General features: G+C 44.4%; 1 protein-coding gene and 1 long non-coding RNA gene across 2 annotated transcripts in view; one reads left to right on the top strand and one right to left on the bottom strand.

Annotated features, from left to right (window-relative positions):
* Positions 1-3913: 3913 nt before the first annotated feature.
* LOC310684926 lies at positions 3914-4891 on the bottom strand. Its single transcript, XR_014514973.1, has 2 exons — positions 4621-4891; positions 3914-4396 (listed from the first exon to the last, which is right to left on the bottom strand). It is a non-coding gene; the product is annotated as an uncharacterized lncRNA (long non-coding RNA).
* The window catches only part of LOC310684332 (guanylate-binding protein 3-like), a 31759-nt gene continuing 21344 nt past the window's right edge, over positions 3939-14353 (top strand). Inside the window, exons 1-4 of the mRNA XM_083455310.1 lie at positions 3939-4274; positions 10703-10911; positions 11875-12002; positions 13736-13845. Coding sequence (XP_083311436.1) covers positions 10722-10911; positions 11875-12002; positions 13736-13845 — 428 coding nt within the window. The 5' untranslated portion in view covers positions 3939-4274; positions 10703-10721. The remainder of the gene's footprint in view (positions 4275-10702; positions 10912-11874; positions 12003-13735; positions 13846-14353) is intronic.

The following is a 14353-nucleotide window of genomic DNA, read 5'->3' as shown; positions in this document are numbered from 1 at the left end:
AAGTATTGCAACCAATCTGTTACTTTCTCTCTAATTGCATTAAATTCTTTCAATTTTAATTGATTTTCTGATTCAATTAACAACTCTCTATACGTGGCCCATTCAGTGTCCATTTTTTATTTTTTCCTTGATATTGCCTCTATAGGGGAAAGCCACCATGGTGTTTTTTGTTCCAATAATCTTTTATACTTTATCGCTTTCCTTAGTCTATGATTTCAGAAACTTTGATGTATTCTGGCTTTTGCATACCATAAGTAGGCATGCCAACCAAATCTATTATCCTACGCTTCGAGATCTAATAAATGTTTTAATTTGATCCATTCTCGAATCCAACAAATGCATGAGGCTTCATAGTCTAATTTCAGGTCTGGCAGTGAAAAGCCTCCTCTTTTATATTTGTTAATAGTTTATATTTTATTCTCGGCTTCTTGCCCTGCAGTATAAATTTTGAAACATCCTTTTAAACATACTATATTACTTATCACTGTAATTGAGTGGAATAAAAACAACATTTTTGGCAATACATTCATCTTGATAACTGATATCCTTCCTAATAGTGATAGGTTCATTCTATCCAAATTTATAATTTCCTTTTTATTTCTTTCCAATTTTTAAAATAATTGTCTTTATATATATTAATATTCCTTGGTATTAACCATATCCCTAACTATTTCACTTTTTTATGTATATTTATGGCTATTTCTTGTTGAATTTTTCTTTATCCTGTTCTGGGGTATTTTTAACTAATAATTTCATCTTATTTTTATTGAGTTTGAAACTAGCAACTTGTCCAAACTCTTGTATCTTGTATATAACCTGTTCAAGCTACGTAATTGGATCTTCTACTGTAATTACTAAATCATCAGCAAATGCTTTCAATTTAAATTCCTTACTTCTTACTTTTATTCCTCTATTTTTTTCATCTACTTTGATATTTCGCTTGAGTTCTCCAACAAGGAGAGTCCACATCTTCAATATATGTTTGGCTTAAAGCATTAACTTCTTCATGAATCTCTTCTTCTGTAGCATCTAATTTTGTTCAGAATGAAAACTTTTTTGCAGCATCATTGTATACTGATGCCCTTTGTGCCAGATTTGATTCCAATGCATCCATCACAGGTATAAATGCTTTGATTCTGAACTTGTCTCTTGGCTCAAGGTTCTCTGAAGCTTCACCTTCACCTTCACCTATATGTCTCCTTCTAGAATGATCTTCTTCTGCTTTTCTTGTAATCAACATCAGGCAATTTGTCATTTACCTGTTCTTCAAATCCCATCTTAGCCATACCTTGTATACTGTGTTATTTATATGATATTAGCCGCTCTGAGCCCAGCTCCGGCTGGGGAGGGCAGGGTACAAATAACATATTATTATTATTATTATTATTATTATTATTATTATTATTATTATACTTTCCCCTGTGTGGCTACCCATCTCTAGGAAGGTTAGAAAATGTTAGATAGGGAGCCTATCATCTGGTGAGACATACCTTACAATAACAGTGAGCTGATCAACATGGGACAGGTCTGGAATGGAATCTACAGAAAAACTGAAGTAGCCTGCAGTTTTAAAATCATCCATAATTGATTCTCTTACTTTAAATGCCATCATTTGGATAAATTCATCACGTATTGTTTTAGAAAGCTAGGATGTGACACCTGATCCTCTATTTCAAAATTCTTTTATATGGTTTGCTAGAAAAGGATCTGCATAAAGCTATGCTTTTCCCAGTAGTGATGTGTGGAAGTGAAAGCTGGACCATAAAGAAGGTTGATTGCCAAAGAATTGATGCTTTTGAATTATGGTGCTGGAGGAGACTCTTGAGAGTCCCATGGACTGCAAGAAGATCAAACCTGTCCATTCTGAAGGAAATCAGCTCTGAGTGCTCACTGGAAGGACAGATCCTGAAGCTGAAGCTCCAATACTTTGGCCACCTCATGAGAAGAGAAGACTCCCTAGAAAAGACCCTGACGGCTAAACAACAACAACAACAACAACAACAACAACAACAACAACAACAACAGGAAAGGGATCAAATTTTGCAATAAGTAATCCAAGGTAATTGCTATTGTGGGGAGAACCAAATATTTCCTCTGAAAGGTAAATCACGCTCTGCCAGAGTTATTATGACTGCCACAACTCGTTCAAGAACATGTTTCCAGTATTGCCGTTCATTATGTATCTGTTCTGCTAGTTGACAATCAATTGTTGAGCCACTTTTTCTTCTTGTAAGATATTAAGTTTTTCTATGGTCTTCAGAACTAAACTAAATAGGTGTTGTGCCAATCAGAAATCCATCTGATGATAACGGTGTGGAAGAATTTGAAAAGGGTTTGCACACAAAACAGTATACACAACCAGTTTCTGGTGAATATACTAACCGTTCTCTGTAGTATTTTTCACCATAAGCCTGTTTGGGATAGAAAAAGCTCTTTGAACAATATCTGTCTTGGCTTGCAAGAGAGCCAGTGTGGTGTAGTGGTTAAGAGCGGTAGTCACGTAATCTGGGTAACCAGGTTCGCGTCTCCGCTCCTCCACATGCAGCTGCTGGGTGACCTTGGGCCAGTCACAGTCTCTCAGCCCCACTCACCTCACAGAGTGTTGTGGGGGAGGAAGGGAAAGGAGAATGTTAGCCGCTTTGAGACTCCTTAAAGGGAGTGAAAGGCGGGATATCAAATCCAAACTCTTCTTCTTCTTCTTCTTGCAAAAGACTTTTCAAATGAACCATCTGAGTGCTGACACTCTGATGGACCTTTTTCTACCCAGTGTACTATGTCATCTTTGCTTAAATCACCCCATAGCCCAACATCATTCTGTTTGTATTTTGATGTTGAATCTTCTGTGCTTGGGCTACTCTCTGCTCGGTCAATCTGAATATTTCTTGCTTCAGTCATTGAAGCAGATTCTATAGAACTAGATGTACCAGGTTCTGTATCAGGAATGGGACGAATATCACATGACTGATTCACAGTGGTATAAGCTTTGGGTTCATCAGGCCCCTTATTTGTCTTTGTAAAGAAGCTATCTAATTTTGGTAATTTGCTAAGCTCTTCTCCAGCTATCTGCTTCTTCCTCTTTTGAGCTCCACTCATGTAACTTCTGGTTGACATTTTAGAAACTGTAAGAATTATAATATTTATATATAGAATTATAGTATTTATATATAGAATTATAGTATTTATACATAGAATTATAGTAGCAAGTAGGGGTAATAGGGAACTGTACTAGTAAAGTACAGGGGGCGCTGTGGTCTAAACCACTGAGCCTCTTGAGCTTGCTGATCAGAAGGTCGGCAGTTTGAATCCCTGCAACGGATTTTAACCCTTGCTGTGGGTCTAGGAGCCCAGGAATTAGGACTCAGGCATTATACAGACTACTAAAGGTAAAGGGACCCCTGACCATTAGGTCCAGTCATGGCCAACTCTGGGGTTGCGGTGGTTTAGACCACAGCACCACCCCTATTTGCATATTTAGCTATTTGCATACACGCCCACCCACCCTGACAACAGAAATCAAGCATGGCTCTCCTTTACCTGGCTTCTGCCTGAAGGCTGCTTCCAGCTCTCACACATGACTCTGCTGCCCCTACCAGCCAGGTGAGGAGCACCCATTTGGCACAAAGCTACTTCCCTTTGTTATAGGTAAAGGTAAAGGGACCCGTGACTATTAGGTCCAGTCACGGACAACTCTGGGGTTGCGGCGCTCATCTCGCTTAATGGCCGAGGGAGCTGGCGTACAGTTTCCCCAGTAAGTCACCAAGAAGATGGCCTGGCTAGTTCATACCAGATTTTAGCCCTTGCTGTGGGTCTAGGAGCCCAGGAATTAGGACTCCGGCATTATACAGACTACTACTCCCCCCCCCAAAAAAAAACCCTCACAACATTAAAATCCCACAAAAGCTAGGCATATATGAAGTTCAAAAGTTTATTGTTCTAGCCAAAGTCCACAACAAACTGGCGCTAGGCAATAGTATTAATAAAATAATACAAAACAGCGTCCATAAAAGGGCATACATAACTGGCAACAGTTCAGAAACACCCAGATCCGTGCTCGAAGGCAGATAAAAACTCAGAAAGGGAGGACGCGGGTGGCGCTGCCGGGAACTCTCCTCTCTTCCTGGAATCCTGCGCTTACAATCAGGAGCTACTTTCACTTTCACTTCCTGGTCGAACAAAAGCCCCGCTGGGCAGGCGAGGAGCCAGAGTTAGCAGGGTCGGCGGGACGTCTGGGAGCCAGAGGCCGCTGCTGCTGTTGCTGCTGCTGCTGCCGGGAGGTAAGGAGAGCGCCCGGGCCGCGTTTCGGGCGGACCCCGCCGCGGTCGGCAGTTTCGCCGCGATCCCAGTTGCTGAACAGCCGCGGAGGCGGAGCTTGGAGAGCCGCCGCCTCGTTTGCCAGCTGCGAGAATCCACACGTGCAATCCCAGCCCTCTTTACCCGGGAGTCATCCTCGTGGCATAGGTGCCAACTCCCTGGGACCCTGGCGCCATCGCCCACAAAATTCCCCATGAAGGGGACCGGGCACCCACAAATTTCGGTGCCAGGGTCATGCACGCTGCATGGCACCCACGGCCCCGGGGCCAAGTTGGCACTCCTGCCCCGTGGGGTTAAAGTAAGGCTTACTTCTGAGTAGACGTTGCACCGGAAAGTTGGGAACCACCGCGCTCCTGCGCGAGAGGAGAGGGGGAGAGCCGTCGCCGTCTGGTTTACTTCCGAGTAGACGCGCGGAGGATCGGTTTGCTGGTGCGCATGCAAAAGCAGTGCAGCGGCGCTCACGGGGCAGCGAAGGGCCGGTTGTTTATTCTGGGATCCCCACCCGAGCTAGTATTAGCCAGCCATTTAGAGCGGCGCCGAAGCGAAGCTCTTTTTGCTTACGAGGTGCTGCCAAATGTCTCCGCGCGTCTGAGGCTGGTTTAGCGCCAAGCTGGAAGGGGGGAGGGCGATGAGCCAGGGTTGTCAACTTGGAGGGGGGAGATTGTAGCCAGGGTTGTCAACTTAAATAAAATTGTGGGGAGAAATTGGGGGGGGGGGGGGAGAGGTAAGCCTCGCACCACATAATCGATCACATGGCAGGGCGCACGCGCATCGTTTGAATGGCAGTGCGGGGGGGGGGAGGCGCGACCCCCTCAAACATTTTATTGTCGGGAGGGCGGGGCGAAGGGACGTCGGCCCCCTAGGAGTTGGCTCCTATGATGCTAACTAAGAAGCATTTGGCACCATTACCCCATTGGTGCGTGTCTCGTGAGAATCGGCCTTTGCGGTTTGTGGTTTTGCGCGATGGGATGGAGGAGGTTGCTTTGCAGGCTACAAAGAAGACAGTCAACCTTCCGGGTCCTCTGTGTGTCTCTGGGCAAGGCAGGGCCTCGATCCCGAAACTGAAGCAAGTTTTAACTGCCCCAGTAATTATCACAGGGAGGGAGGGAGACCCCCCAAACTTGGTGGTTTATAAACGGCGTTCCTGGAAACACGGGGCTCCCCAGAGATTCATGGGTGAGAAGTTTGCTCATTGCAGACAAACTGCTCAGAACATAGTTTCTTCCTAATAATAACAGTAACAGGAAAAATTGTTTGTCTCAATTGTTTGTACACCACCTTTCATTTCCAATAAAAGCCATGGCAATTTACAGAAAATTAAAAATATTAAAACAATATCAATATTGTTGTTGTTGTTACTTCAATATGTGTGGTGTTTTGCAGAAGGTTAGCTCATTGCCTTGAGGACCTTACAGTCTAAAATATGACGCAAGAAAAACGAAGGAAGAGGAGAGGGGTGAAGTCAGAGTTTAAAGGGAGAATGCAATTTTAATCATTTCAGGGCCACAAATGCAGGGATGCGGGACCTGCAACCTTCTAGATTAGGGGCCAGCAAACATTTTCAGCAGGGAGCCAGTCCACTGCCCCTCAGACCTTGTGGAGAGCCGGACTATATTCTGAAGGGGAAAAACGAATTCCTATGCCCCACAAATAACACAAAGATGCATTTTAAATAAAAAAACTCATGTAAAAACACACTGATTCCCATGGGTTTGGATTTAGATGGCGATTGGGCCGGATCCGGCCCCCGGACCTTAGCTTGCCTACCAGTGTTCTAGATGACAGAATCATAGAGTCAGAGAATTGTAGATTTGAAAGGAACCCTGAGGGTCAATGCAGGAATCTCAACAGGTGGTCCCCCATCCAAATCGAAACCATACCTGGCCCTGCTTAGCATTGCAAATGCATGAGCAGTTTTGTTGCTGCGCCACATTAAGGCAATAAACCATCAAGTTGTTCAAATAGTAATAAAGATAATAACTTGGCAGTGTAGCATAAAATCATTAAAACATCCAGAAATTATAAATTCATGGCATGCAGAACAAATGGTCAACACTGAATCAATATCATCACCTAAATTTTTTAGCTGTGTTTTATTAATGGATTTATTTGGACATTGCTTGTGCACATCTTTATATAATCTATCTTACCTTCACTGGTGGTGTAAATATGTACAATTTTTTTGGCAAAGGGAGTTTAAGGAGATAACAGAAATCACTGGGTTAAAGCTGACCGAAAGTCCAGAGGTAGCATTATTGTCTATTTACGATGGGGTGGAAGGTTCGCAGGCTATGAAGGATTTGCTTACAAATTTATTGACAGCTGCACGAATTATGATAGCTGGGAAGTGGAAGGGGCAAGGAGAATATAAAATGTAAGAATGGTATAAAGTGGGGTGGGGTATAGCTATTAATGATAAGGTAAAGGTAAAGGGACCCCTTACCATTAGGTCCAGTTGTGACCGACTCTGGGGTTGCGACGCTCATCTTGCTTTATTGGCCAAGGGAGCCGGCATACAGCTTCCGGGTCATGTGGCCAGCATGACTAAGCTGCTTCTGGCAAACCAGAGCAGTGCACGGAAACACTGTTTACCTTCCCGCTGGAGTGGTACCTATTTATCTATTTGCATTTTGACGTGCTTTCGAACTGCTAGGTTGGCAGGAGCAGGGACCGAGCAACGGGAGCTCACCCCATCGCGGGGATTTGAACCACCAACCTTCTGATTGGCAAGTCCTAGGCTCTGTGGTTTAACCCACAGCACCAGCCGTGTCCCAATGATAAAGTGTGTTGTTGTTTAGTCGTTCAGTCGTGTCCGACTCTTCGTGACCCCATGGACCAGAGCACGCCAGGCACTTCTGTCTTCCACTGCCACCCGCAGTTTGGTCAGATTCATGTTTGTAGCTTCAAGAACACTGTCTAACCATCTTGTCCTCTGTCGTCCTCTTCTCCTTGTGCCCTCCATCTTTCCCAACATCAGGGTCTTTTCCAGTGAGTCTTCTCTTCTCATGAGGTGGCCAAAGTATTGGAGCCTCAGCTTCACGATCTGTCCTTCCAGTGAGCACTCAGGGCTGATTTCCTTAAGAATGGATGCGTTTGATCTTCTTGCAGTCCATGGGACTCTCAAGAGTCTCCTCCAGCACCATAATTCAAAAGCGTCAATTCTTCGGCGATCAGCCTTCTTTATGGTCCAGCTCTCACTTCCATACATCACTACTGGGAAAACCATAGCTTTTACTATACGGACCTTTGTTGGCAAGGTGATGTCTCTACTTTTTAAAATGCTATCTAGGTTTGCCATTGCTTTCCTCCCAAGAAGCAGGCGTCTCTTAATTTCGTGGCTGCTGTCACCATCTGCAGTGATCATGGAGCCCAAGAAAGTAAAATCTCTCACTGCCTCCATTTCCTCCCCTTCTATTTGCCAGGAGGTGATGGGACCAGTGGCCATGATCTTCGTTTTTTTGATGTTGAGCTTCAGACCATATTTTGTGCTCTCCTCTTTCACCCTCAATAAAAGGTTTTTTAATTCCTCCTCACTTTCTGCCATCAAGGTTGTGTCATCTGCATATCTGAGGTTCTTGATATTTCTTCCAGCAATCTTAATTCCGGCTAGGGATTCATCCAGCCCAGCCTTTCGCATGATGAATTCTGCATATAAGTTAAATAAGCAGGGAGACAAAATACAGCCTTGTCGTACTCCTTTCCCAATTTTGAACCAAGCAGGTGTTCCATATCCAGTTCTAACTGTAGCTTCTTGTCCCACATAGAGATTTCTCAGGAGACAGATGAGGTGATCAGGCACTCCCATTTCTTTAAGAACTTGCCATAGTTTGCTGTGATCGACACAGTCAAAGGCTTTTGCATAGTCAATGAAGCAGAAGTAGATGTCTTTCTGGAACTCTCTAGCTTTCTCCATAATCCAGCGCATGTTTGCAATTTGGTCTCTGGTTCCCCTGCCTCTTCTAAATCCAGCTTGCACTTCTGGGAGTTCTCAGTCCACATACTGCTTGAGCCTTCCTTGAAGAATTTTAAGCATAACCTTGCTAGCGTGTGAAATGAGTGCAATTGTGCGGTAGTTGGAGCATTCTTTAGCACTGCCCTTCTTTGGGATTGGGATGTAGACTGACCTTCTCCAATCTTCTGGCCACTGCTGAGTTTTCCAAACTTGCTGGCATATTGAGTGTAGCACCTTAACAGCATCATCTTTTAAAATTTTAAATAGTTCAGCTGGAATACCATCACTTCCACTGGCCTTGTTATTTGCAATGCTTTCTAAGGCCCATTTGACTTCACTCTCCAGGATGCTCAAGGTCAGCAACCACACTACCTGGGGTGTACGAGACATCCATATCTTTCTGGTATAGTTCCTCTGTGTATTCTTGCCACCTCTTCTTGATGTCTTCTGCTTCTGTTAGGTCCTTACCACTTTTGTCCTTTATTATGGTAATCTTTGAACGAAATGTTCCTTTCATATCTCCAATTTTCTTGAACAGATCTCTGGTTCTTCCCATTCTGTTGTTTTCCTCTGTTTCTTTGCATTGCTCATTTAAGAAGGCCTTCTTGTCTCTCCTTGCTATTTTTTGGAATTCTGCATTCAGTTTCCTGTATCTTTCTCTATCTCCCTCGCATTTTGCTTGCCTTCTCTCCTCCGCTATTTGTAAGGCCTCATTGGACAGCCACTTTGCTTTCTTGCATTTCCTTTTCATTGGGATGGCTTTCGTTGCTGCCTCCTGTATAATGTTTCGAGCCTCCACCCATAGTTCTTCAGGCACTCTGTCCAGCAATTCTAAATCCTTAAACCTGTTCCTCACTTCCACTGTGTATTCATAAGGGATTTGGTTTAGATTGTATCTTACCGGCCCAGTGGTTTTTCCTACTTTCTTCAGTTTAAGCTTGAATTTTGCTATAAGAAGCTGATGATCTGAGCCACAGTCAGCTCCAGGTCTTGTTTTTGCTGACTGTATAGAGCTTCTCCATCTTTGGCTGCAGAGAATATAATCAATCTGATTTCGATGCTGCCCATCTGGTGATGTCCATGTGTAGAGTCGCCTCTTGTGTTGTTGGAAAAGAGTGTTTGTGAGGACCAGCTTGTTCTCTTGACAGAACTCTATTAGCCTTTGCCCTGCTTCGTTTTGAATTCCAAGACCAAATTTGCCAGTTGTTCCTTTTATCTCTTGATTCCCTACTTTAGCATTCCAATCCCCTATAATGAGAAGAACATCCTTCTTTGGTGTCACTTCTATAAGGTGTTGTAAGTCTTCATAGAATTGGTCAATTTCAGTTTCTTCAGCACCAGTAGTTGGTGCATAAACTTGGATTACTGTGATGTTAAAAGGTCTGCCTTGGATTCGTATCGAGATCATTCTATCATTTTTGAGATTGCATCCCAGTACAGCTTTCGCCACTCTTTTGTTGACTATGAGGGCCACTCCATTTCTTTTACGGGTTTCTTGCCCACAGTAGTAGATATGATAGTCATCCGAACTGAATTCGCCCATTCCCGCCCATTTTAGTTCACTGATGCCCAGGATGTCAATGTTTATTCTTGCCATCTCATTTTTGACCACATCCAACTTACCCAGGTTCATGGTTCTTACATTCCAGGTTCCTATGCAATATTTTTCTTTACAGCATTGGACTTTCCTTTCGCTTCCATGCATATCCGCAACTGAGCGTCCTTTCGGCTTTGGCCCAGCCGCTTCATCAGCTCTGGATCTACTTGTACTTGTCCTCCGCTCTTCCCCAGTAGCATGTTGGACGCCTTCCGACCTGAGGGGCTTATCTTCCAGCATCATAACTTTTATATACCTGTTGTCTTTGTCCATGGAGTTTTCTTGGCAGGGATACTGGAGTGGCTTGCCGATTCCTGCTCCAGGTGGATCACATTTGGTCAAAACTCTCCACTATGACCTGTTCATCTTGGGTGCCCTGCTCGGCATAGTTCATAGCTTCTCTGAGTTCTTCAAGCCCCTTCGCCACGGCAAGGCAGTGATCCATGAAGGGGAATGATAAAGTAATATGTGTCATTAAGGTAAGATGGGGAATATGCAGGAGAAATGATTTTGAGGAGATAGGGAGAGTGTTTGTACAATTTATACTGTTAAAATGGAAAGGGGTCAAACCATTGCAAGACGTGTTGAAATTTTGAGAGATTAGATAGTTGCAATGGAATGGTTTTTGGGGTGGGGTGCACATTTTTATTATTTTGTATTTGTGATTATTACTTTGTCTAAATAAATAAATAAATAATCTCTCTAAATATAAATAAATAGCATCTTTCTGATTCTTCTGGCTGCTGGATCCGTGCAGCTCATATTTTTGATTCATAGGTGTACATGAAATATATCCCATGATGACTCTTCCTGGTTTTCCATCTGTCTCCTACCCCAAACAGTACTTTAAGGTTTAGAGCAATGGCGCCCGAAAGCCACATGTCCGAGCCCATCTGCCTCATTGAGAACAGGGACAGGAAGCTCTTTGTCTGTGAAAAGGCCCTTCACCAGCTCTCTGAAATTCGCCAGCCGGTGGTGGTGGTTGCCGTTGTGGGGCGCTATCGAACGGGCAAGTCCTACCTCATGAACAAACTAGCTGGCAGAAACTCAGGTGAGAGAGAAAATTGCAGTGAACCCTCGAGAGGGAGGGGAGCAAACTCTACATTTAAGTGTTTTACGCTCAAATGGGGGGGGGGGTGGACCACAGAGTGCCCTTCTGTGCAGAGAGAATCATGTAGTAACTTATTCCAAGCACAATTCAAAGTGTTGGTGCTGACCTTTAAAGCCCTAAACAGCCTCGGCCCAGTATACCTGAAGGAACGTCTCCACCCCCATCATTCGGCCCAGACACTGAGGTCCAGTGCGGAGGGCCTTCTGGCAGTTCCCTTACTGTGAGAAGTGAGGTTACAGGGAACCAGGCAGAGGGCCTTCTCAGTGGTGGTGCCAGCCCTGTGGAACGCCCTCCCTTCAGATGTCAAGGAAATAAACAACTATCTGACTTTTAGAAGACATCTGAAGGCAGCCCTGTTAAGGAAATTTTTTAGTGTTTGATGTTTTATTGTGTTTTTAATATTCTGTTGGGAGCCACCCAGAATGGCTGGTGAAACCCAGCCAGATGGTGGGGTATCAACAACAACAACAACAACAACAACAACAATTCAAGGACAGTTAATGTGTTCCAAGGCAACAATTTGGACACAACTTCCACAAGAGTCCAGCATGACTCTGATCCTAGTTTTCCTGTTACATCTCTTTGGAAAATGTAGAACATTAGTAGAGTATCTGATCTGCATGTATAAGTTCCCAGATTAAATATTCCAGTCTGAAATCCCTGGTGAATTGTTGTCAGTCAGGGTAGACAATACTGGGTTAGATGGGCTGATTCAGTGTCAGGAAGCTTTCTAGTTTAGGAAACTAGAAGCCCACTTTTCCTACCACCCCACACCCTTTGTGGGAGAGGGAACTGACGTAAGAGCCTTCCAAGAGAAAGGGCGTCAGCCCCGTTCCCTGATCTTACTAGCTCGCATGATTCCAGTTTCCTAAATCCTGAAAATTTGGTTATCTCCATGGTTAGGTTTCCCCCTGGGTTCTACGGTGCAGTCAAAGACCAAGGGAATTTGGATGTGGTGCGTCCCTTACCCTGGCAGGCCTGGTCAAACCCTTGTGCTTCTGGATACAGAGGGACTAGGCGATGTGGAAAAGGTAATTCTGAACTCTTGGATGGTGCACCTGCTGAATTTCTGCCTAGCATGTACGGGCAAAGGACATAGCAGCATTTGTGGCAGGGCCAGGCGCAACATACCTGCCACCATACCCAGCTGCTGAAGGATCATCGCCAGGTATTTGTCTACAGAACCAGAAAATGCACACATCAACAGAGATAAATGTTTTATACATTCAAAGTGCCACTCTGAGGCTGAAACCAGGTCTCGGCGAAGGGACTGAAAACAAGCAGGTGTGAGGGTGCTGACCTCTCTGTAAATTACAGGAAAGCCCCAAGTATGACTAAATATTTTGGCTGCTGGGATTTTGATGGCTCAGCACAACTTATGTAATTTTTGGAATTTCCAGTCAGTTGAAGTTGAGAGCTGGAGGAAGGTCTATTATACAGTAGTGTGAATCTGGTGCTGATTGCTTTCCCATCCACAGTGGTATGTGATGTTGTTGTTTAGTCGTTTAGTCATGTCCGACTCTTCGTGACCCCATGGGCCAGAGCACGCCAGGCACTCCTGTCTTCCACTGCCTCCCGCAGTTTGGTCAAACTCATGCTGGTAGCTTCGAGAACACTATCCAACCATCTCGTCCTCTGTCGTCCCCTTCTCCTTGTGCCCTCCATCTTTCCCATCATCAGGGTCTTTTCCAGGGAGTCTTCTCTTCTCATGAGGTAGCCAAAGTATTGGAGCCTCAGCTTCACGATCTGTCCTTCCAGTGAGCACTCAGGGCTGATTTCCTTAAGAATGGAGAGGTTTGATCTTCTTGCAGTCCATGGGACTCTCAAGAGTCTCCTCCAGCACCATAATTCAAAAGCATCAATTCTTCGGCGATCAGCCTTCTTTATAGTCCAGCTTTCACTTCCATACATCACTACTGGGAAAACCACAGCTTTTGCTATATGGACCTTGGCAAGGTGATGTCTCTACTTTTTAAGATGCTTCTAGGTTTGTCATTGCTTTTCTCCCAAGAAACAGGCGTCTTTTAATTTCGTGGCTGCTGTCACCATCTGCAGTGATCATGGAGCCCAAGAAAGTAAAATCTCTCACTGCTATTTCTTCCCCTTCTATTTGCCAGGAGGTGATGGGACCAGTGGCCATGATCTTAGTTTTTTTTTTTTTTTATGTTGAGCTTCAGACCATATTTAGCACTCTCTTCTTTCACCCTCATTAAAAGGTTCTTTAATTCCTCCTCACTTTCTGCCATCAAGGTTGTGTCATGGGTATGGGATAGCAAAGGACAGGCTCGAGCCTACATGAGCAAAAATCGCTACACCAATGGTATTTCTCAACTTCCTTGCACACTTGTGCTTTAGAGTTGCCACTTTGTTTCTGGAACAATAGCGTCGGCCTGAGGAACAGAAACTGTTCAGAGAAGTTTTTAATGTTTGATGTTTTGTCGTATTTTTAATATTCTGTTGGAAGCCTCCCAGAGTGGCTGGGGAAACCCAGCCAGATGGGAGGGGTATAAAATCATCATCATCATCATCATCATCATCATCATCATCATCATTAACTTTGGGAAGCTTTTCTCTGGCATGGGAACAAGTGTTGGGCAAAGCTTTCCCTGCTTGATTTTGACATGACTAGCTGCTGTTAAAAACCCAGAATCGGGGCTCAAAGGAAGGGAGTTTAGGGACAGCCCAGCACCAACAGCACTTTGGTAGCAGCACTGCGGTGGAAGGGGAGAAGCAGAACCTAACGGCTTTCTTCCTCCTTTCTTAGGGCGATACTCAAAATGACATCTGGATCTTCGCTTTGGCTGTGCTTCTGAGCAGCACCCTGGTCTACAACAGTTTTGGTGCCATTGACCAGCAAGCTATGGATCAGCTTCAGTATCCTTCCCAAGCACTTACTCTGATTTTCATTTGCTGGAGGGAGTTTGAGGAAGTCCTGTACTGGCTGTCTCTCCTTAGGACATTGCCTCTTGTTACTCTAGAGCGGTAGAAAATCTTTTTCAGTCCAGGGGCCACATTATTTTATGTGCAACCTTCCAGGGCCATGTGTCAGTGGTGGGTGGGGCCAGAGACGAGAGTGTGCAGAACAACGGGTGCAACTCTAGCCTTTGTAGTGTTAGGTTTTCAACCTTTTTTCAACCCACAAGTCCACAGAGCAAGCCAGTAGTAAATCATACCGTTCAAAGTTGGTGATAACTTAGAAGAGGAGGAGTCAGACTGGGAAGAGGAAGTCTCAGAAAATGAGGAGGTTATGTTAGCCCCCAAATGGAAAACGAGTGAGGTTCCAACCAAAGAAGAATAGCAACTTAACTTGACAGAATATGCACAACTTGCAGGCTTAGCATACAGAGTAAGAGAACAAGAAGAACATTGAATATATGGAAAA

This window comes from Podarcis tiliguerta, assembly GCF_965153285.1.
Source record: "Podarcis tiliguerta genome assembly, chromosome: 8".
Taxonomy (NCBI): domain Eukaryota; kingdom Metazoa; phylum Chordata; class Lepidosauria; order Squamata; family Lacertidae; genus Podarcis; species Podarcis tiliguerta.
Note: the sequence above shows the minus strand (reverse complement) of the source record. Positions and strands in the feature narration are given on the sequence as shown.